Raw genomic sequence first — 24664 nt, 5'->3', positions numbered from 1 at the left:
AAAGGAAATAATAATTCAGTGACTGTCAAAAAGGTTATAATTTCAAAATTTAGAATTTTGAATGGATTAATAAAATTTCTAAATTCCCAGAAATTATCTCTAAGGAAAAACAAAAGAGGGAGAAACTACCAAGTACCACTATCAGTATGAAAGAATAGGTATTATTCAACTTCCAATAGACATTTAAGATATAATGAAGGGATATTATAAACATCATCACGCAAAAAATTTGACACTTAGGTGAAATATAAAATTTTCTCGACAATTCAATGGAAACTGTCCTAAAATGAAGCAGAAAACCTGAATATCACTATAGCTATCAAATATGACATCTGGAGCTTCCCTGGTGATGCAGTGGTTAGGAATCTGCCTGCCAATACAGGGGACACGGGTTCGAGCCCTGGTCTGGGAAGATCCCACATGCTGTGGAGCAGCTAAGCCCATAAGCCACAACTACTGAGCCTGTGCTCTAGAGCCCACAAGCCACAGCTACTGAGCCCACGTGCCACAACTACTGAAGCCCGTGCGCCTGGAGCCCGTGCTCTGCAACAAGAGAAGCCACTGCATTGAGAAGCTCACGCACCGCAACGAAGAGTAGTCCCCGCTCGCCACAACTAGAGAAAAGCCCACGGGCAACAACGAAGACCCAACGCAGCCAAAAATAAAATAAATAAATTTATTTAAAAAAATATATGTCACATCTGTAATTAATAGCCTGCCAACAGCATTCTGGTTTCTGGAGAAGAAGGAGTAAACACATGCTACTGTCATCCCACTGAACTCAACTATCAGACCTATACAGATGTATGGTCCAGCTAATTGACAGTGTTGAAAAAAATAGCAATAGGTGGAGGAGGAAAGGACATGAGAATTCAAAATAGCAATAAAATAATGCCGAGTTCTTGAGTTCCTGAAAACATGTTTGACAGTTTAAAACAAAAATACAATATTCCTGATGGTTTTCCATGTATATAAACTTGTAAGACAACTATAGCATAAAAGAGAGGGCGTAAAGGGAGCTATATGGTAATAAGATTTGTATATTATATAAAAGTGAAGTGGTACAGTATTAATTTTAAATAGACTTGAAACAGAAAGTATGTATTTTGTAATCCCTAAAGCTACCACTAAAATATTATGCAAAATAACATCAAAATCACAATGGATGCGTTAAAATAGAGTACTAAAAGATGGAAAAATAACCCAAAGAATGTAGAAAAGGGAAAATATAAAATGTAAAGATAAAACAGAAAAAACTCCACCTCAAAACAGCAGAATATATATTCTTCTCAAGTGTGCATGAAACACTCATCAAGTCAGGCCATATCCTGGGTCATACAACAAAGACTACAAGTTTGAAAAGATTGAAATCATACAAAGTATATTCTCTGACCATAATAATAGAATTAAATTAAAAATTAAATGACAGGAAGATAACAGGAATATTGCCATGCAATTGGAAGTAAAAAGCACATTTTTAAGTACTCAATATATCAAAAAAGGAAGTTTCAAGGGAAATTAGAAAATATTTTGAAATAAAAATATTTCTTAAAACTGATATATTTAAAGAAGTACTTAGAGTAAACTTATTCTAATCATCTATAATTCAGTGCTTGTAAAAAGAATGAAAAATGGCCTTAAATCAATAATCTAAGCTTTCACCTTAACTGGAAAAAAAGATTTATTATTATTATTACGAAGATTTGTTATTTCAAAATAAATCCAGAGAGTAAACTTCTTGTAATTTTTGGATTATCTGTATTTCCTTGCAGTTCTCTCAACTTTTGCTTCATATATTTCTATTATTAGCTGCATAAATATTTGGATTGTTACGTCCTCCTGATAAACTGACCTTTTATGAAGAAATAAACTTTTATATCGTGGTACTATTCTTTGCTTTGAAATCTATTTTGTTGGCTACATTAAAGCCACTTTAGCTTTCTTTTTATTAGTGTTGGCATTGTATATATTCTGTGCATTTACTTTTATTTGCATCTTTACATTAAGAATGAGTTTCTTGGAGGCAACAGAGATCAGTCTGCTTTTTATGTGCATGTTTAGACCATTTACATTGAATATAATTTTTGATATGTTTTACCCAAATATATCACATGACTATTGCTTTTCTATTTATAAACCATTAAGCCTTTTCCCCCTTTCTTCTGTTTCTAACTTCTTTTGAATTAATTACATATGTAATCATTCCATTTAGTCTTCTTTGGGGGAGGGCATAGTAGATATAACTATGTTATCTTAATTTATGTTGTGTTATTTTAGCATTGCTTTAATGCTGATGGAATATAACAACGTATCATGGTCTTCTTTTAAGTAATATTATATGACTTCATTTGTAGTAAAAGAACCAGACAACAGTATACATCCATTTCTCCACTTCTGGCCTTTATGTTATTGTTGCCATGTATTTTGTTTCAGCTCATGTTATAAATGTCAAAATATGTTGCTATTATTTTTGCTATAGACTAATCACTTATCTTTTTAAATGATTTAAGTAAAATAAAATAGTAATTTTATCATTTTCCCACAAAATTCTTATTTTGTGTGACTTAAACAATAGAAATTTATTTTCTCATGATTCTGGATCATAGTCTGAGGTCAAGATGTCAGCAGGTTTAGTTTCTTCTAAGACCCTTCTCATGTACATGTAGATGTCCATCTTCACCCTGTGTGTTCACCTGGTCTTCTCTCGATGTCTGTTTGTGTCCAGATTTTCTTGTCTCATAAAAACACCATTCATGTTGATTTAGGGTCCACCCTAGTAACTTCATTTTAAGTTAATTACCTCTTTTAAGACCCTATCTCTAAGTACAGTCACATTCTGAGGTACTGAGGCTAAGACTTGAGCAGATGAATTTATGGAGAATACAGTTGATTCATAACACTTACATAACCGTATGAATTTTAAAATAAATTTGTCATAAAACAAAAAGACACCTGGGATTTTTATGTGGTTTGTGTTGAATCTGTACACAAATTTGGGGAATATTGCCATCTTACTATTGTTTTCTGATCCAGAGCACAGGATGTGTTTCCATTTATTTAGATGGCCCTGTAATTTCTTTCAATAGTGATTTGTAGTTTTTAGCATACAAGTCTTGAGCTTGTTGTGTTAAATATTTTTCTAAGTAATTTCTTCTTCATGCTATTGCAAATGACGCTGTCATCCTAATTTTATTTTTAGCATTTTTTATTGCTCACCTATAAAAGTACATTTGATTTTGTATATTGAGCTTGTATTCTGCAACTTTACTGAGATTATTCTAATTTGTGTGCAGGTATGTTTGTGTGTGTTTTTGCATGTGTGTATTATTTAGAATATATAATGTCATGTCATATACAAGTAGAAATAGTTTTAATTCTTTCTTTTCTATTTGAATGCCTTTTATTTTCTTATCTTGCCTAATTTCCTTGAGGAGAAGTACCAGTACAATGTTAAATAAAGGTGGTGAGAGCAGACATCCTTGTCTTGTTCCTTATCTTAGGAGGAAACTAGTCTGCCTTGGAACCTTCACCCTAAATGTGAGCGGTGTTAGGGTGATTGGAGTCCAACATTGTTGGCCTGCCCTCTTTTTGTGGGCATGGTGGGGGAAGTGAGCCCTAGGTCTCTTAATTACAGTTGCTGACATGGAGCTTTTGCAACAGAGCTATTTAGTGTAAGAGTTTCTGCTGTGCTGTCTCTTCCAGGGTGCCCACAAAATTCTTTTATGTTGCTTTTTATTTTTTGTCTATATATAGGCTTCCATTTAATTGTTCTGAAGTAATTCCTGTAACGTTTACTTTTGTGTGGATCTCCTGATCAATATTTGCATGTCTGAGATTTTTTTATTTTACCTTTGTCTTTTAAATGTATTTTCATTGACTAAAGAAAACTAGGTTGATTTTTTTTCTCTTTTTCTGAATTTTTCTTTTCTGTACTTAAAGATGTTTCTCCACTCCCTTACTATCTTGCATCATTTTTAACAAGAAGTCTGCTGTCACTCTTAGCCATTTTCCACTAGACTTATGTGTCTTTTTTCTCTGGTTACTTTTAAGATGGTCTCTTTATCATTGATTTTAACAGTTGAGTTATGGTAGGCATTAATGTAGTTTTCTTCATGTTTATTGTGCTCAGAGTTCATTGACCTTTTTGAAGCTTAGTGCTTCACATTTTCATTAAATCTTCAAAACTTTCATATGTATCTTCAAATACTTTTTTATGTCTCCCTTGCCTTCTTTTTGGATACTTTAAGTACACACACATTAGGCCTCTTGAAGTTGTCCCACAATACTGATGCTCTGTTCATTTTATGTTCTTTTTTTCCTCTTTTTTTGTTAATTTTGGACAGTTCTATTTTCATGTCTTCAAGTTTACTGATCTTTTCTTTGGCAATACTAATCTGCCTTAATTTTTTTTAAAATTATTTATTTATTTTTGCTGTGTTGGGTCTTCGTTTCTGTGCGAGGGCTTTCTCTAGTTGTGGCAAGCGGGGGCCACTCTTCATCGCAGTGTGCGGGCCTCTCACTATCGCACCCTCTCTTGTTGCGGAGCACAGGCTCCAGACATGCACGCTCAGTAGTTGTGGCGCATGGACTTAGTTGCTCCACGGCATGTGGGATCTTCCCGGACCAGGACTCGAACCCATGTTCCCTGCATTGGCAGGCAGACTCTCAACGACTGCGCCACCAGGGAAGCCCCTCTGCCTTAAATTTTGTCCAATGTATTTTTCATCTCATATACTGTAGTTTTACTCTCTAGAAGTTGTATTTGGGCATTTTTAATATCTTCTGTGACTCTTAACATGTTCATGTATTCCTTTAGCTTCCTGAACATCTGGAAAACAGCCACAATAACTATTTTAATATCATTGCCTAGTCTATCTTCTGTGTCAATTTCACTTAAATGATTTTTCATTTGATTTCTTATTTTCCTGCTTCTTTGAAAGGTTTGTAGTTTCTCTTGGTTGTCAGACATTTGAATTTTACTTTTTAAGTTGTAAAATATTTTGATATTCCTATAAGTATAATTGAGCTTTTACCTGTGATACAATACAATAACTTAGAAACAGTTTGATACTGTTAAGTATTGCTCTAAAGCTTTGTTAAGTTGAACCAGAACTGTATTTAGTCCTGGGCTAATTGTCCATCCTTTCTAACCCTTTTTCCAATACTCTACCCAATTCTCCATGAGATATAAGTTTTTCCATTATGCCTGCTGAGAACAAGAAGTATTTCATGCCCTGTGTGAGTTATTGATCCCTCTAATCTTTTCTGGTGGTTCATTCCTCAGTTCAGGGTTGTTTCTTCACACACATGAACTTATCAGTACTCAGCTGAAGACTCAAGGGGACTCTGTGGATCTCCTAGGTTTTTTTCTATACAATTCTCTCCTTTAGAGAGAGAATTGTATCCTGCAAACTCTATCTACCTTGATAACCCTAGATTCTTGGCTTTATTTCCACAATTTAGGGAGATCACTTGGATCCACTTGGGGTTCTCCTAACTTCATCATTGCCTGGAATTTCAGTCTAGAGTATAAGCAGGCAAACTTGTTTGTCTCCTGTTTCTTAAAGGTATCTATATTTTTTGGCCAATGTCTTGAAAAACCATTGTTTCATATTTTTAATCTAGCTGTTTAGTTGGTCAAGTGGAAGGGTACATATGGTCCATGTTACTCCATCTTTGTTAAAAGAGGAAATCTTAGTGATCATCTCAGCTAGAAATATTATTAGCTAGAAATAGCAAAGCTCTCTATTTTTATTAAAATATACAACACTAATAAAGGAATATTAGATATAGTGGGCATAATGTCTGTTTGTTTTATTCCCCTAATAGTATAATCTAGTGATCCAGATGGCCCATTGGTTCAGTGGTCCAGGCCCTCTTAGAGTGTGTATTGAAACTTTTGTTTCCAAAAGTATTAATGGAGAATAGATAATACATTTCACAGAAATGTTTGGTCTAATAAAGTAATTGCCTACATCACTTTAAAATATTACAGCATTTATATAATTTAATTGATTGCATTAATATGAAGATGTCTTAAAAGGCCAATGATAGAATGGCATTTCCAAAAGATGATGTAGTCAAAACTGAAGAATGTCAGATTCTAGTTCATTGCTCTGTGTTATCCAGCTGTGTGAGTTATAAATACCTTTCAAAAAATTGTAAACTCTTTGAGTCAGGAATAGTGCCCCATCACTGTATAACCTCTTCACCCACTTACACTGTTTTACCAAATTGATTGTTAAAATAATTTTTGTTTTACTCTCTAAAACATGTCTCAGTTTTCAATTAAATGAGGGACTAAACTTGATGATACCATAAGTGTGGTTGCAGCTCTAAAAATGTGCCTACAGCTAACTATGCTTCTGTAGATGGGACACCTCAAATATATATGATCAGGTTTTTCTTGTTTTTTTTTTCTTTGTGAAGAAACTGAATCTCTTTAATGTTTCCATATAATATAGTATAACAGGCAGTTTCCTTTTTCCTATTTCCTTTTTTATTTGAAAGAAGGCAGAAGACTAAGATGGTCATGTTCATTTGTGTTGTTTGCCCACTATTTCTGGCTATAATTCTTCTGCACTATATAGGATTGCACTTCCTGGGCTCTCATGCCAGGGTGAATAGTTCCGACCAGCTATTTGTAAGCAGAGAGAACTATGTCGTTTTAGAGACAGACCATTTAATTACTAGCTTGAGACCCATCACTGTTCTCATTGGCACAGTGATTGACAGTGGTCCAAATGTTGGCTGTTGTCAGTGACAACAGGCAGAGACCCTCTCGCAAACCAGTGATGAATAAGCAGAAGATGCAAGAAAGAGAATATTCACTTTTTTGGGTCATTGGGATTTAGGGTTATTTATGACCATAACATAACACCCTGACTGATCTGTTTAATATAAATAGATAGAAAAATCCAGTAAAACAAAAAATAAAGTCATACTTGAGATAAGCTAACAGAATGATCTAAGGATTAAAATATGCAAATATTTTTATTCAAACATTCTAGTCAAATCTTACAGTCTGAAAATTTGAATTTTTAAAATGTGAGTTTTGACACTGTGTCCAAAACTAAATACTCAGCTTAGGCAGTGAGAAAGAATGTTTATGAAGGTCTTAAGAACCTTAAATGCAAGTTTACCTAAACGCTAACAGTATAAAGGTTGACATTCTTGCATGAACAATAAAATATCTCTTTTAGACAAAAAAAAGTCACAAATAAGTCTAGTACTTATTTCATGTATCTCTATTTTTTAAAAAAATTGGCTTATTCCTATAGTCAAAAGAAACACTTATTTTTTGTGAAACCAATGAAATTATGAAGATAAATTAACGTAACTCTGAAAGGAATGACAGTTAAGTATGTTTAAAATAAACAATGTTGTTAAACTAAATCTATTTTTAAATCTCTCAGTTTATTAAATGCCAATAGAGAATATCAGAAAATGTGTGTGTTCTATTTTGGGGAAACTTAGAAGCCTATGAGAAATTTTCTATTGAATTTTATTTTCATTACTGTGAATGGTTTAGCAGAATGTTTACAGACTGATTTGGTTTTTTGTCAGCTTTTAAAATGCCTTCATGATTTGTCATTTCTCACAAGTAGCTTTTTAAGAATTTAAACTATTTCTTTCATCTCTCTGGTGCATTTAAGCATGTTTTTTCCATTCATTTAGATAAATTGTTACTTAACAAAGGCATTTCCTCATCTCTGAGCCATTCCTAAACTCCAAGTTAATTTTATGTGAAGGCTTATTTGAAAATAATACAGCAATATGAAATGCAATAATACAGGCATCTTCACCCATATTCCTATCAATTTAATGCAACAAATGTTTTAAATTGTCCCTATTTTCTTTTTATAAATTTGCTGCCTATAAATTTGTAACCATAAGCAGACAAATTGTCTGACTTCATTTTACTTATTTCTTCAACACAGTTCCACAGTGACACATTGTCTTCCCATTTCACAAATTTCCCATTCTCAGCCTGACTTGAGATTAAATCTAAAATACACAGGTTGCAGATTCTTAATAAAACCCTGGATACTCTTCAATATTTCTAGTAATAATGAGAAGCAGTCATCTGGACCACAACTTGGCCAATCCAATGGGCTGGCTTTGAGAGTGAATTCAGTTTCCTCTGGAGCAGCTTACGTGCTAGAATAACTAAGTATAATTTAATCAGTTCGGGCACCATCACAAACAGGCTGATTTTCCTTAGAGTAAAAATCAGATCAGCGCCCTCATTGTTTTTGCCCAGAGTATTACAGTCTCTAATCTTTTTTCCTTTCGTTTCTACTGTCTTCAGTGCATCATTTGCCCGGATGCCAGAGGAATATGTAAACGTGATCCTGTCTTCCTCATCATTAACAATATGTGAAATACTTCACGTTGACTGCAGGCTAATGTCCAGATTTCTTAGGATCACTTCAAGATCGTACATGATCTGTTCTCAGCATACAGACTCATCTATAAAGACTTCCCTCATTCTTTCAGACAAAGTTAACCATACTTCCTTCGGGCTTTTCATTGCCTGTGTGCCATCTATTATGTCACTTGTCTCATTTGAGTCTAATTATTTTATATATTTGTCCACCAGTCTGTGAGTCCTTCAGGGAAGAAACCGTAATTTATTCATTTATGTATCATAAGTGTCTCTCACTTTCTCTCATGCAGTTCTCATCTCTACTAGTTCCCTAGCTCCTTCCACAGAGGACTTGACAGGTAAAACAGTAACTGTTAAAGTAACAACAACAGCAACAGTAATAATGATAGTATTTATCAAACTCTTGCTATTATCAGATGTAATACTTTGTATGGATTATCTAATTTAAATTATCTAATTTAATTATTAAATTATCTAATTTAATTCTTATTACACATTATGAAGAAGGTATAACCTTTTGCTTCTTAATTGCTCCACATAAGAAAACTACCCTTATAGTAGTTAAATAATTTGCCCGTTGTCACACAGGTAGTAAGTGGCAAAGCCATCACTTAAACCTCGATTGTCTAATGTGTAAAGTGTGATTTTTCAATATTTCAGGAATAATTATAAGCACAAAATATGAGTTTTCCGTGTGGTCTAATTGAAAAACTTAATTACAGACATCTATGTAAAGAAGGTAACTTTACTACTAATAGTCTACTAATTAAGGCTATTTTTAATGTAATTTGTGTACATGATTTTATGTGTACACACTGTACATATAAAAATAGTCCTGATAGCTGTATTTCATAGGCATAGAGTAGACTCTGAACAGAGTATCAGTGATAATTAAAAAGTTCAAAGAAAGAGTAAAATGTACCTGTGACAGATTTTTTTAATTATTTAAAAATATCTCCAGGTGTAACAAACTACAAGTTTCATAACACTACAGAAATAATTGTGTTTCTTAGGGAATTTTGACCATCACTCTGTATTCAAGGGACAGTTCTTGCCAAGTATAGTATAATTTATATGCCTATGTCTAAGATTGGGTTCCCTTAAAGCAGACTCTGAGACAGATTTGTCTGCAATAGTTTTAAAGAGGTAATCACAGAGTGAACCTGGAGAAGTAGGGTGAAGAAGTAAGACAGGGAAGGGAAAGCAGCCACTAAAAGGTGCCTGGCCTGATGCTTATCCTTGTGGGCAAGCGAGGCTCCATCTCACTGGAAAACCCTGGGAGATGTTGTAGAAAACACCTCAGATATGTCTTACCATAGGACTGCTTATTCCCCAACTTCATTGCTTGATACTTGCTTTAGGGGCATTCTTTTTTTTTTTTCTTAACATCTTTATTGGAGTATGATTGCTTAACAATGGTTGTTAGTTTCCGCTGTATAACAAAGTGAATCGGCTATACATATATACCCATATCTCCTCCCTCTTACGTCTCCCTCGCACTCTCCCTATTCCACCCCTCTAGATGGTCACAAAGCACCGGGCTGATCTCCCTGTGCTATGCGGCTGCTTCCCACTAGCTATTCTACACTTGGTAGTGTATATATGTACATGCCACTCTCTCACTTTGTCCCAGCTTACCCTTCCCCCTCCCCACATCCTCAAGTCCATTTTCTACATCTGCATCTTTATTCCTGTTCTGCCCCTAGGTTCTTCAAGACCTTTTTTTTTTTTTTAGTTTCCATATATATGTGTTAGCATACGGTATTTGTTTTTCTCTTTCTGACTTACTTCACTCTGTATGACAGACTCTACATCCATCCACCTCACTACAAATAACTCAGTTTTATTTCTTTTTATGGCTGAGTAATATTCCATTGTATATATGTGCCACATCTCCTTTATCCATTTATCCGATGATGGACACTTAGGTTGCTTCCATCTCCAGGCTATTGTAGATAGAGCTGCAATGAAAATTGTGGTACATGACTGTTTTTGAATTATGGTTTTCTCAGGGTTTATGCCCAGTAGTGGGATTGCTGGGTCATATGGTATTTCTATTTGTAGTTTTTTAAGGAACCTCCATACTGTTCTCCATAGTGGCTGTATCCATTTTACATTCCCACCAACAGTGCAAGAGGGTTCCCTTTTCTCTACACCCTCTCTAGCATTTATTGTTTGCAGAATTTTTTTTTTTGCTTTTCTCACTTATACAGAGTGATTTTGTTTACAGGTACTTTAAGCTTTGGATGAGGCTCTGGTTAATTCAGTTTATGGATAAAAGAAGAACTAATTCAACCTAAAGTTCACCATAGAATTTTTTTCTTTTCTTAAAATTATTTTTAAAATTTTATTTTTTTACACAACAGGTTCTTATTAGTTACCCATTTTATACATATTAGTGTATATATGTCAATCCCAATCTCCCAATTCATCACAGCACCACTACCACCCTCCGCTGCTTTCCCCACCTTGGTGTCCATACGTTTGTTCTCTTGTTTGTAGATTATTTGATGATGGCCATTCTGACTGGTGTGAGATGATACCTCACTGTAGTTTTGATTTGCACTTCTCTAATGATTAGTGATGTTGAGCATCCTTTCATGTGTTTGTTGGCAGTCTGTATATCTTCTTTGGAGAAATGTCTGTTTAGGTCTTCTGCCCATTTTTGGATTGGGTTGTTTGTTTTTTTTGATACTGAGCTACATGAGCTGCTTTTAACATTTGGAGATTAATCCTTTGTCAGTTGCTTCATTTGCAAATATATTCTCCAGTTCTGAGGTTGTCTTTTCGTCTTGTTTATGGTTTCCTTTGCTGTGCAAAAGCTTTTAAGTTTCATTAGGTCCATTTGTTTATGTTTCTTTTTATTTCCGTTTGTCTAGAAGGTGGGTCAAAAAGGATCTTGCTGTGATGTATGTCATAGAGTGTTCTGCCTATGTTTTCCTCTAAGAGTTTGGTAGTGTCTGGCCTTACATTTAAGTCTTTAATGAATTTTGTGTTTATTTTTGTGTATAGTGTTAGGGAGTGTTCTAATTTCATTCTCTTACATGTAGCTGACCAGTTTTCCCAGCACCACTTATTGAAGAGGCTGTCTTTTCTTCATTGTATATTCCTGCCTCCTTTATCAAAAATAAGGTGACTGTATGTGCGTGGGTTTATCTCTGGGCTTTCTATCCTGTTCCATTGATCTGTATTTCTGTTTTTGTGCCAGTACCATACTGTCTTGATTACTGTAGCTTTGTAGTGTAGTGTGAAGTCTGGAAGCCTGATTCCTCCAGCTCCGTTTTTTGTTCTCAAGATTGCTTTGGCTATTCGGGGTCTTTTGTGTTTCCATACAAATTGTGAAATTTTTTGTTCTAGTTCTGTGAACTAGTTCTGTTCTAGTTCTGTGAACTAGTTCTGTTCTAGTTTATTCCTAGGTATTTTATTCTTTTTGTTGCAGTGGTAAATGGGAGTGTTTCCTTAATTTCTCTGTCAGATTTTTTTATCATTAGTGTATAGGAATGCAAGAGATTTCTGTGCATTAATTTTGTATCCTGCTACTTTACCAAATTCATTGATTAGCTCTAGTAGTTTTCTGGTACCATCTTTAGGATTCTCTCTCTATGGTACCATGTCATCTGCAAACAGTGACAGCTTTACTTCTTCTTTTGCGATTTGGATTCCTTTTATTTCTTTTTCTTCTCTGATTGCTGTGGCCAAAACTTCCAAAGCTATGTTGAATTTTACTGGTGAAAGTGGACAACCTTGTGTTGTTCCTGATCTTAGAGGAAATGCTTTCAGTTTTTCACCATTGAGAACGATGTTGGCTGTGGGTTTGTCATATATGGCCTTTATTATGTTGAGGTAAGTTCTCTCTATGCCTGCTTTCTGGAGGGTTTTTATCATAAATGAGGGTTGAATTTTGTCCAAAGCTTTTTCTGCATTTATTGAGATGATCATATTGTTTTTCTCCTTCAGTTTGTTAAATGGTGTATTGCATGGATTGATTTGCGTATATTGAAGAATCCTTGCATTCCTGGGATAAACCCCACTTGATCATGGTGTATGATCCTTTTAATGTGCTCCTTGATTCTGTTTCCTAGTATTTTGTTGAGGATCTTTGCATCTATGTTCATAAGTGATATTGGCCTGTAGTTTGCTTTCTTTGTGACATCTTTGTCTGGTTTTGGTATCAGGGTGATGGTGGCCTCGTAGAATGAGTTTTGGAGTGTTCCTCCCTCTGCTATGTTTTGGCAGAGTTTGAGAACGGTGGGTGTTAGCTATTCTCTAAATGTTTGATAGAATCCTCCTGTGAAGCCATCTGGTCCTGGGCTTTTGTTTGTTGGAAGATTTTAAATCATAGTCTCAATTTCAGTGCTTGTGATTGGTCTGTTTATATTTTCTATTTCTACCTGGTTCAGTCTCGGAAGGTTGTGCTTTTCTAAGAATTTTTCCATTTCTTCCAGGTTGTCCATTTTATTGGCATATAGTTGCTTGTAGTAATTGCTCACGATCCTTTGTATTTCTGCAGTATCAGTTGTTACCACTCCCTTTTCATTTCTAATTCTGTTGCTTTGAGTCTTCTCCCTTTTTTCTTGATGAGTCTGGCTAATGGTTTATCAATTTTGTTTACTTTCTCAAAGAACTAGCTTTAATTTTTATTGATCTTTGCTATATTTCTTTCATTTCTTTTTCATTTATTTCTGATCTGATCTTTATGATTTCTTTCCTTCTGCTAACCTTGGGGTTTTTTCGTTCTTCTTTCTATAATTGCTTTAGGTATAAGGTTATGTTGTTTATTTGAGGAGTTTCTTGTTTCTTGAGGTAGGATTGTCTTGCTATAAACTTCCCTCATAGAACTGCTTTTGCTGCATCCCATAGGTTTTGGGTCATCGTGTTTTCATTGTCATTTGTTTCTAGGTATTTTTTGATTTCCTCTTTGATTTCTTTACTGGTCTCTTGGTTATTTAGTAGTGTATTATTTAGCCTCCATGTGTTTGTATTTTTTACAGATTTTTTCCTGTAACTGATATCTAGTCTCATAGTGTTGTGGTCAGAAAAGATACTTGGATACAATTTCAGTTTTCTTAAATTTATCAAAGCTTGATTTGTGACCCAAGATATGATCTATCCTGGAGAATGTTCCATGAGCACTTGAGAAGGAATGTATTCTGTTGTTTTTGGATCGAATGTCCTATAAATATCAATTAAGTCCATCTTGTTTAATGTGTCATTTAAAGCTTGTGTTTCCTTATTTATTTTCATTTTGGAAGATCTGTCCATTGGTGAAAGTGGGGTGTTAAAGTCCCCTACTATGATTGTGTTCCTGTCGATTTCCCCTTTTATGGCTGTTAGCATTTGACTTATGTATTGAGGTGCTCCTATGTTGGGTGCATAAATATTTACAATTGTTATGTCTTCTTCTTGGATTGATCCCTTGATCATTATGTAGTGTCCTTCTTTATCTCTTGTAACATTCTTTAAAGTCTATTTTGTCTGATATGAGACTTGCTACTCCAGCTTTCTTTTGATTTCCATTTACATGGAATATCTTTTCCCATCCCCTCACCCTCAGTCTGTATATGTCCCTAGGTCTGAAGTGGGTCTCTTGTAGACAGCATATATACAGGTCTTGTTTTTGTATCCATTCAGCCAGTCTCTGTCTTTTGGTTGGAGCATTTAATCCATTTACATTTAAGGTAGTTATCGATATGTATGTTCCCATTACCATTTTCTTAATTGTTTTGGGTTTATTATTGTAGGTCTTTTCCTTGTCTTGTGTTTCCTGCCTAGAGAAGTTCCTTTAGCATTTGATGTAAAGCTGGTTTGGTGGTGCTGAATTCTCTTAGCTTTTGTTTGTCTGTAAATATTTTAATTTCTCCGTTGAACCTGAATGAGATCCTTGCTGCGTAGAGTAATCTTGTTTGTAGGTTTTTCCCTTTCATCACTTTAAATATGTCCTGCCACTCCCTTCTGGCTTGCAGAGTTTCTGCTGAAAGATCTGCTGTTAACCATATGGGGTTTCCCTTGTATATTATTTGTGTTTTTTTCCCTTTCTGCTTTTAATATTTTTTCTTTATATTTAATTTTTGATAGTTTCATTTATATGTGTCTTGGTGTGTTTCTCCTTGGATTTATCCTGTATGGGACTTTGTGCACTTCCTGGAGTTGATTGACTATTTCGTTTCCCACATTAAGGAAGTTTTCAACTATAATCTCTTCAAATATTTTCTCAGTCTCTTTCTTTTTCTCTTCTTCTTCTGGCACCCCTATACTTTGAATGTTGGTGTGGTTAATGTTATCCCAGAATTCTCTGAGATTGTCCTCAATTCTTTTCATTCTTTTTTTTGTATTCTGCTCTGCAGTAGTTATTTCCACTATTTTGTCTTCCAGGTCACTTATCCGTTCTTCTACCTCAGTGATTCTGCTATTGATTCCTTCTAGAGAAATTTTAATTTCATTTATTATGTTGTTCATCATTGTTTATTTGCTCTTTAGTTCTTCTAGGCCCTTGTTAAACGTTCTTGTATTTTCTCCATTCTAGTTCCAAGATTCGGGATCATCTTTACTATCATTACTCTGCCTTCTTTTTCAGGTAGACTGCCTATTTCCTCTTCGTTTGGTCTGGAGGGTTTTTACCTTGCTCCTTCATCTGCTGTGTGTTTCTCTGTCTTCTCATTTTGCTTAACTTACTGTGTTTGGGTTCTCCTTTTCACAGGCTGCAGGTTCGTAGTTCCTTTTGTTTTTGCTGTCTGCTCCCAGTTACTAAGGTTTGTTCAGTGGGTTGTGTAGGCTTCCTGGTGGATGGGACTGGTTCCTTTGTTCTGGTAGATGAGGCTGCATCCTGTCTTTCTGGTGGGCAGGACCGTGTCCGGTGGTGTGCTTTGGGGTGTCTGTGACCTTATTATGATTTTAGGCGGGCTCTCCGCGAATGGGTGGGGTTGTGTTCCTGTCTTGCTAGTTGTTTGGCATAGGGTGTCCAGCACTGGAGCTTGCTGGTTGTTGAGTGGAGCTGGGTGTTAGTATTGAAATGGACATCTCTGGTAGAGCTTTTGCTGTTTGATATTACATGGAGCCAGGAGGTCTCTGTTGGACCAATGTCCCGATCTCGGCTCTCCCACCTCAGAGGCACAGGTCTGACACCCGGCCGGAGCACCAAGACCCTTTCAGCCTTACAGCTCAGAAGAAAAGGGAGAAAAAAAGCAAGTGAGAAAGAAAAAAATTAAGTAAAGTAAAGTTATTAAAGTACAAAATAATTAAAAATAAAGAAAAATTGAAAAGCAATTAAGAAAAGAGAGAAAGAAGAAAGCAACCAAACTGACAAAACACATCTACAAATGTAACAAGCACTAAAAATCAATACTAAAAAATAAAAAAAAGTGGACAGACAGAACCCGAGGACAAATGGTAAGAGCAAAGCTGTACAGACAAAATCACACTAAGTCCACCGCCTGAAGTTTGGGATGCTTCGTTGCCTATTCAGGTATTCCAGACATGCAGGTACATGAAGTTGATCGTGGAGATTTAATCTGCTGCTCCTGAGGCTGCTGGGAGGGATTTCCCTTTCTCTTCTTTGTTCGCACAGCTCCTGGGATTCAGCTTTGGGTTTGGACCCACCTCTGCATGTAGGTCGCCTGAGGGCGTCTGTTCTTCGCTCAGACAGGACGGGGTTAAATGAGCAGCTGCTTCGGGGGCTCTGGCTCACTCAGGCCACGGGGGAGGGAGGGGCACGGCGTGCGGGGTGGGCCTGCTGCGGCAGAGGCCGGCGTGACGTTGCACCAGCCTGAGGCGCGCCGTGCATTCTCCCAGGGAAGTTGTCCCTGCATCCCGGGACCCTGGCAGTGGCGGGCTGCACAGGCTCATGGGAGGGGGGTGTGGAGAGTGACCTGTGCTCGCACACAGGCTTCTTGGTGGCGGCAGCAGCAGCCTTAGCGTCTCATGCCCGTCTCTGGGGTCCACGCTCTTAGCCGTGGCTCGTGCTCATATCTGGAGCTCGTTTAGGCGGTGCTCTGAATCCCCTCTCCTCGCGCACCCCAAAACAATGTTCTCTTGCCTGTTAGGCAGGTCCAGACTTTTTCCCGGTCTCCCCCCCACCCCAGCCAGCTGTGGTGTGCTAGCCCCCTTCAGGCTGTGTTCACGCCGCCAACCCCAGTCCTCTCCCTGGCATCTGACCTCCGAAGCCGGAGCCTCAACTCCCAGCCCTGCCCGCCCCGGCGGGGGAGCAGACAAGCCTCTCGGGCCAGTGAGTGCCAGTCGGCACCGATCCTCTGTGCAGGAATCTCTCCGCTTTTCCCTCTGCACCCCTGTTGCTGTGCTCTCCTCCGTGGCTCTGAAGCTTCCCCCTCTGCACCCGCAGTCTCCTCCAGTGAAGGGGCTTCTAGTGTGTGGAAACCTTTCCTCCTTCACAGCTCCCTTCCCGAGGTGCAGGTCCCGTCCCTATTCTTTTGTCTCTGTTTTTTTCTTTTTTCTTTTGCCCTACCCAGTTACGTGGGGAGTTTCTTGCCTTTTGGGAGGTCTGAGGTCTTCTGCCAGCGTTCAGTAGGTGTTCTGTAGGAGTTGTTCCACATGTAGATGTATTTCTGATGTATTTGTCGAGTGGAGAGTGATCTCCATGTCTCACTCCTCTGCCATCTTGAAGCTAGGGACATCCATTTGCCCCAGAGCTTTTGATCTGACCTTTTTCAGAGCTGAGAGAGTGCATTCAGTTGGCTATCTGCTGGTACTTATCAGAGGATCCTCTTGGCAAGTGTTGGGATGGTGATGCTATGGAGATAGTGGCAGTGCCCTGGCATCAATGCTAGAGCCTATCACTGTGCCTCCTGTAAATCAGGTCTTTTTCTGAGCAATACACGTATGCACATAGATAGATGGATAGATAGATAGATAGATAGATAGATAGATAGATAGATAGATAGATAGATATGCACACATAGGGACATACATAGACAGATAGATGTGTATATCATATATACGATTGCTCTGTTACCGAACTCAGGTTCAGCTGCTCGCTGCTCAAAAACCAATCAATCGTTCGAGAGGCAAGTGTCAGTAGAGGGGAAAGGTGCTTTAATCAGAAAAGCCGGCAATCTGGGGAGAAGGTGGACTTGTGTCCAGAGACCAGCTCTGAAGATTCTGCTCAGCCATGACAGTTTTTACAGGAGAAAAGGGGGAAGAATCTCAGGGAATCATCAAGGCAGGAGGTTGGGTTCTGCATCTCCATTGCGTGCAGACTGGCTGACTCTCTCTTCAGATGGCATCTTGTCCGAGTGATCTGCCAGCAGGATGGCTAAGGGGATTGTTAGAGGCAGAGAGCCCGTGATTCTCTAACTACTCCATTCCTCATTCTTCTTTTTATCTAGGAAAAGAATCACCAGGTTAGACAGGGCATGGTGTGCATTCAGGAGAGCATAAGTCAGGAGTTGGTTTCATTTGCTTACTGATCTCATTCCTATAATTAGATTCTCTCAGGGTTAGAGGGGAACAGAAATGGACAAACAGAAAAGGAGCAAAAGAGCTGGTTTCATGTTCAACTAGATATCATTTTGACACCTCAAAGTTAATGTGGTCAAAACTGAACTCATGTTTACCCTCAAGCCTTGCAACCCTCAAATGCCCCTTACACACAGTGCTCTGATGTAGGTCTGTGTTTCATAAATCAGTTTCCTATGTCCAAAACAAGGGAGTCCTCCTTAACTGTTTCTCCCAGAAAGTGACTAAGTCGTATCAGTTCTTTTCCTAAATATATCTCGAACTGGTCTTTTGCAGGCCGCTTTTAACTCTCACTTGCGTTTCTGTAGCACTTTGCGAATTGCTTCAGGGGCCTCTCTCAGATGCTTGTGTGGCACCCTGTTACACTTCTATGTATTGATTCCCCTTTAAAGTTTTCACTGTGTCTTTCCTCTTCTGTGTCTCCTATTGTACTGTAAACATCTTAAAGTTGGAGAGTAGGGTTTTTTCATTCTTTTATCTCCACTTTGCTTCCTGGCTTAGAGAAAACCCTCAGCAAATCATTGGGACTTGAGAGCATGAATGAATAGAAGGATATTTTCACCTCCCCTGTGTGGTAATAATTTGAGCTTACATAGAAATTACCGAAAACATTTTTATGAGGGAAAGCCCTTTTTGCACACGATTCGTCTTGCATTCTCTTATGTCTGGCTTTTTTTCTGAATGGATTGTAGATAGCTGTTAAACATCTCTTTCAAGCCCTAAGCCTATTGATTGCTTTCATGTGTTACTCTGAATGCAATTCCTATTTCATTAATAAGCAAGCGATATGTACAGCGTCTCCTCTTAATGTTTAAAAACTAATTTGCCTTCTTGGGGATATCAGTTACATTCCCAGAGCATGGTTAGGTATGGTGTTTTGTATTATCCTGAGTATTGGTACAGGAGAGCACATTTGTCTTGGGCTGTTGTCTTTGTTGAGAAGGATGGATGGCTCTACTTAATTATGATGAGATGTGCTGAATTAATTTAGCACTCTTTTCCACATTTGTGCATCAGATGTGAAAGCATCCATCTCACTACACTCTCTTGGAAATCACTGACAGATCTGTTTCATATATTGCTTTTTTAAATTATTTTATGTTATCCTACAAGGAACTTCATGTTTTTTTCTAGTATTTTCATGTCCATTTCATGGTATCCTTTTGATGGTCTTTTCCAGTGCTTTTCATTGTACTTGAAAACCTCTAAATCTCTTGTTTGATAAATATTGTTACAGATTTTAAAATTTCGATTAAATAATTGATAATAAAAGGACAAGATAAAAAAGAAATGCCTATATTTTATATTTAAATTATTTGTCTAAATTATTTCATTTTATTTTACCTTCCAGGATAGTTAAATTTTTTTGCTTTAATTACATTATATTCTATTATCTGAAGCTGCAAGGCAAGATCTCTTTGTTTTACATCCACAGTGATATTTAAGATATCCTGTTGAGATCATAGTAGAATGAAGTGTTGAGATAACTGACTAAAAAACCATATTTTAAGTAATGTTTTGAATATGCTGGTACATGTCTATACATCTTGGTAGACTCTATGCATACTGCAAATTCACACTATAATATCTGGACTAGACAGTAGCCAGTGTCTTGGCAAAAGGTGATATAATAGATGTTCCTGTATTTAAACAGAAACTGCATTTCTTTCCAGATTTCCACTCTCTTTTTGTTTGTTTTCATGTTATCCATACCAGAAAAATCACTAAATTTGGTAATTGATTGAAATTTTATCCTATTTTATTTTTGAAATAACTTAAAGATTTCACAAACTTAAATTAATTCATTGTCTTTAATGAAGCTTGGGCAACTATGACCAGTGCTGAACTAAGAATTAAATCAGATTTGAGACCAGCTTTCTGCCCTGATGTGGCTTATAAATTACTTAAATAAATCACGAATATTGAAAGAATAGCCATGACGTATACTAAATTGCTTTAAACTGTGCCAAAATTTAAAACCTACTTCCTATTTGGCATCTCAGATTGTTTTACAGTGAAAACAGCAACATGAGATTTCTCTGTATAGTTTTCATTAGGAATGTGATAGTGTCATGATTTGGATCTTAATGTCATCTTACCATGCAGTTACATCAGTGTGTGACTATTTAAGATTAACTCTGCATTTATTTCACTTTAAGACTCTTTTCTCCCCTAGAGCCTTAAATACTGCCCAGCTGTGGAAACAGACCACAACCAAAACTGATTAATTGGGCATAAATATTACAGAAGTTAAATTTCCAAACTTTCCCAGAAAGTTTAACATTAGCTGTGTGCTCAGTGGAAATGTTGTTAATACCTATAATTTATCCTTATTACTATTAGAGAACATATTAACAAGAGCACAACATTTCAGGAAGCACAAGTGTACTTCTTACCTTGTTTTTGAGCCATTGGTATAACAGAGGATAAATAATTATGTCATTAAGAGTGAGTGTGAAAGGAGATCATTAATGAATTCCAGGAATGGGTAGAGTAAGTATGATGATGTAGAAGCTTTGGTTGGGCAAGTACTAGGCAAAGTCTAATTTTCACAGTTGTCTGATAACACAATGAGTCAATGGCAGTATAAGACATATTACAGTCTTGTATCTGATATAGCCTTTCCTTCCTCTGTCATCTCCAGCTGTAAGCACAAGATGTACCTGGAAAGGCTACCAAACACCAGCATCATTATCCCATTCCATAACGAAGGCTGGACTTCACTCCTCCGGACCATCCACAGCATCATCAACCGAACCCCAGAAAGTCTGATTGCAGAAATCATCCTGGTCGATGACTTCAGTGATAGAGGTAAGATGTTGTTAATAATATTTTATGTGATTCTCTTACCACCTACGTAATCATTACTGGCTTTAAAAAAAAAAGCAGATGATCATTGTGATGGTTTCTTTCTAATTCTATCTGAAAGGAGATGATAACGTTTTGTCTATGTTGTGATGCTGTGATTTCATAAAATGTTGACCAAAATGCGAAAGGAATTGAACGAAAAGTTATGGGCATCATTTGGGGACCTATAAGAAATTTGTATTACATTTCTGTTGTAAATTAGAGAGGTATTGGCAGAATGCCTCAAATTCTACCTGCAGCTTCAGGACAAACATTGTAAAATATGTTACGGTAAGTACATATGAATGGTGAAATATTCCAGTAGAACCAGAAAATCTGTTCCCCTTTCTGAAAAGGATCTGCTCTGTTATTTACCAGTGTGATACATTCTCCAGGCTGTGCTTGTGTTACTTCATAAATACTGGAAATTATAAGTAACACAAATAAGTATTTTTACTTGGCAATTTTAGCTATTTTATCATATCTGAACAATAATAACAGCAGAAAGGCCTGGAATGCGGTGTATTAGAAAATTTGACACAGTTCTACTCTTTTTTTTATTTTTTACTATTCTCATGAACACAGTTTGGTTTATAAGTCAGGGGAATAAGATTATAGAAAGTTTCTTGAGATTAGGACTTGATAAATCATATTCACTCTAAATAGGGGAAAGTAAAATTCTTCTTGGCTGGTGTGAGTGGAGAGGCGGAAACCTCTTCTAAAGATATTCATCTACCTTCTGTTTCCTTGCATGAAGGAGCTCTGTTTAACTGTACTGTACGTGTGTAAGAAAGAGCGGCAGGAAACGAGTTTGCGTGTTATTCTTATGCCTTCAAGGACATGCGTCTTGAGATCCTATGGATTCATTGAGGTTTTGGAAATCTCATTTGCAACAGAAACATTTTCTTCGTAGTACTTGAAAATTCTGTAGAAGTAAAACTGCTTGGTGTGTTAGCTTTGAGGTTCCTTTAGCATTTTTGTCTGCAATGATTCGCTTCAAAAACTGATTCAGGGTTTGCCGATAATTCATATGTGTTGAAGTTCGTAGGCCAAAAAAAAGGTTGTCTATTGTTCTACTAAAATAGTAAACTACGAACTTGGTAATTTAGGTTGATCTCAAAGTAGTTTTTGCCTTGCGTTGCTTCTATAGTTGTGTGTTCAATAAGTATCTAAATCAGTATCTAATAAGTACCTAAATTAAATAACACATTGATTTCTTTTTTATTCTAATTGAGGCTACTTATTTCAAAGCAGTCATTACCACCTCAGGCTAAAAATAGGCATTTCATGTGTTAAAACTAAAACTGTGCTTTTAAATAAAAGAATGAAAAAGGGGATAAAGATCTGGGGCCGCACATCACCAAATAAATGGCATTTTTTGATTGACTGGTACCAAGAGAAATAAGACAGTGTATCTGTGGACAGTTTTCTACATAATTAACTTTGTCTTGGTAAACTATTTCCTACAGCAGAATTTTGACCTGGGGGTAATAAAGTAGGAGACACTTGGTAGCAGTACACTGTGGTTTGTAGAGTTTCCGCTGGGTATATCTCAAAGGTATTTTTCAGCTGAAAGTCTTTAAAGGGGGAGAAAATAGTGGCATCTCCTTTTGTCTTGAGTTTAAATCATTGTCATCTCTGTATAGTAGTGACTTTGATAGACTGTCCCTTCTGTAGCGACTTTGATAGACTGTCCCTTCTGCTTAGAATGTTACCCAGGAAGGAAGTGTGTTCTGCATGGTCCATGTCATTGCTGTTAGTGACATGAAGCAACACAAAAAGGATTGGTTGGGAGAGTAATGGTGATTTTGACTTTCCTGCGGGACATTCTTAAGGATAATCATTATTTTAATGCTTTCGTAAATCTGTCCTTTAGTTACTCTATTCCTGTGAACTATCAAGTTGAAAGTCGTATTTTATGATCATTAAACTTTCAAACGGGAAAGCTTTTTGAATATTGCTTGTCATTTTACTAGCCTGACGATAGTGTAAGACTAAACGTTGAAACACATGTGATAAAAATACTTCCACAAATCTTTTAGAATACACCATAATTCTAAAGGTGCATGGAATAAGAGAAGCCCTTCTTTCAAATTTTTGTTTCAGATTACAGAATCTCTTCTGATAAAATATTAGGGTTTAGGTGAACCTAAAAGCATCACTCCTGCTTTCTGAATTGTGAGAAATCTAGAAAATCAACATGGTAAACACAGGTTAGAATCCTGATACCAACTATGAACTGTATGACTTTGGGTAAATTAACCTCGCAGTGTCTCAAATTCCTTATCAAAATGGGGATAAGTAACTCCTTAGTTATCTAAGTACCTCCTCCCGGGAGGTTGTGATGAAGACCTACTTTGATGGCTGGAGGAACTGTGCTCCACAGGAGAGCAACTGCTCTCAACTTCTGACCACTCCTCCCCAAATACTGTCCGGAAACACAACATCAATATTCTACATACTTTTGTGAGGAGATCCTCTCAATTTAATGAAATCTTATTCACAAAATTGAATCAGTCAGTCCTCTGTCTATGTGTCCATCCATCCATCCATCATCTACCCATCTACCTATCACCTACCACCTCGCCCCCACAACCCCAGTTGCAACAGAAGTTATTTAGAAGTCATGCCTTCATAGAAGGCATATGAAGACGAATTGTGGTCATTTATAACATGTTGGAAAAATTAGGACTGCCTTAACATTTTTTTTTTTTAAATCTCCAGTTTTACTAATAAGCAGGTAGTTTATACGGGTACTGAAGAAAAATGAAATTTTAGAGTTTCAACAAAAGGAGGGTAAATAGAACATGTCACCTCCCTAAATTATGTCACTGACCTTAATGTTTATCAAAAATTCCTTTCAGGATTGTTTTTACTATTGTAAGAGAAGGAAGGTATTTCCAGGCATTTCTTGTTTACAGGGCCTCTAAGACAAAGAAGTTTTCTCTGCTTTTTAGTCAGATATGATGCATAGCCATGCTGTTAAAAGCTATTATACTTTATGCTTTTTTTTTTTTTACTTTTGGACAACCCAGAAATCGGAGTATTTTCCACCGCTTCTTTAAAAATCAAGTTAAGTAGGCTAGACAAATTTTAAAGTACAAGAAAATATAGGGGATTTTTTTGGCCTCCTTCAGGAAATTATTTCTGAAATGTTACACTTCATATTTATTTTCAGAAATATATTCTAGTTCCAAGTCTGTTCAGTATGCATTTTAACACCTTGGCACTATAGCTCTTTTGAATATTCTCTAATGTCCTTTGGCTAAAGGCAATAAAATTTTGACAAGATTTAATCAAACATTACTGCTTTATATTTTATGTCTTTCAGGTCAGTAGAATAGCTACACATGAAAAAAAAAAGAAAAGGAAAGCCAACATGTTAGCCATGTTAATAGCACAAGTGTAATATCGCTTGGAATTCATAGTTCCAAAAAATGTAATCATTCTATGATTGGTGAATTCTGCACAATTGGTTTCATAGCAATAGAGAAAAAAATACTAAAGTATTTTCGAATTATAAAATCAGTGCAAAGTGCTTTCTAAAAATCAGCTTGAATTTACCCAGTTGACCCAGTTATCAAAATGCTTTTAAAAAATGAACATCCCAGCACTTCTCAGTTTAGATATTCTTCCTGAAATGAGCTTGGTAAACAGAGTGTTGTTTTAGCCTCAGAACATAAGCCTACTGTCTATAAAAACAGGAAGGTACAGGCCTACAGGTAAAATTTCAAAACCAACGCCATGTTTTTGCTATCTGACGCTTACCAAAGTTAGTGAATATATATATATTTTTTTCAGTAAGCTCTCAGAAATACATTTAACAACTTAACTTGAGGCTTCTAACAAGACTTCATGATGACTTTAAAGCAGGACTAATCCTGGGCTTATCTCCAAATTCCAGGCAACCTTCACGGCATCCACACGGAAAATGTTGAAATGTGTGAACTAAGCTGGGGC

General features: G+C 36.6%; 1 protein-coding gene across 3 annotated transcripts in view; it reads left to right on the top strand.

Annotated features, from left to right (window-relative positions):
• Positions 1–24664, top strand: part of GALNTL6 (polypeptide N-acetylgalactosaminyltransferase like 6) — a 1150777-nt gene that overhangs the window by 498844 nt on the left and 627269 nt on the right. For all 3 annotated transcript variants that reach the window (XR_009564434.1, XM_030879235.2, XM_060301350.1), the window contains one exon: positions 20502–20668. Coding sequence is in view for 2 of the 3 variants with exons in the window: in XM_030879235.2 (XP_030735095.1) it covers positions 20502–20668 (167 nt within the window). In the remaining variant the exon portion in view is untranslated. The remainder of the gene's footprint in view (positions 1–20501; positions 20669–24664) is intronic.

The sequence above is a fragment of the Globicephala melas genome, chromosome 6 (genome assembly GCF_963455315.2).
Source record: "Globicephala melas chromosome 6, mGloMel1.2, whole genome shotgun sequence".
In the NCBI taxonomy this organism is placed as follows: Eukaryota; Metazoa; Chordata; class Mammalia; order Artiodactyla; family Delphinidae; genus Globicephala; species Globicephala melas.
This window is presented reverse-complemented; position numbering and strand designations above follow the sequence as displayed.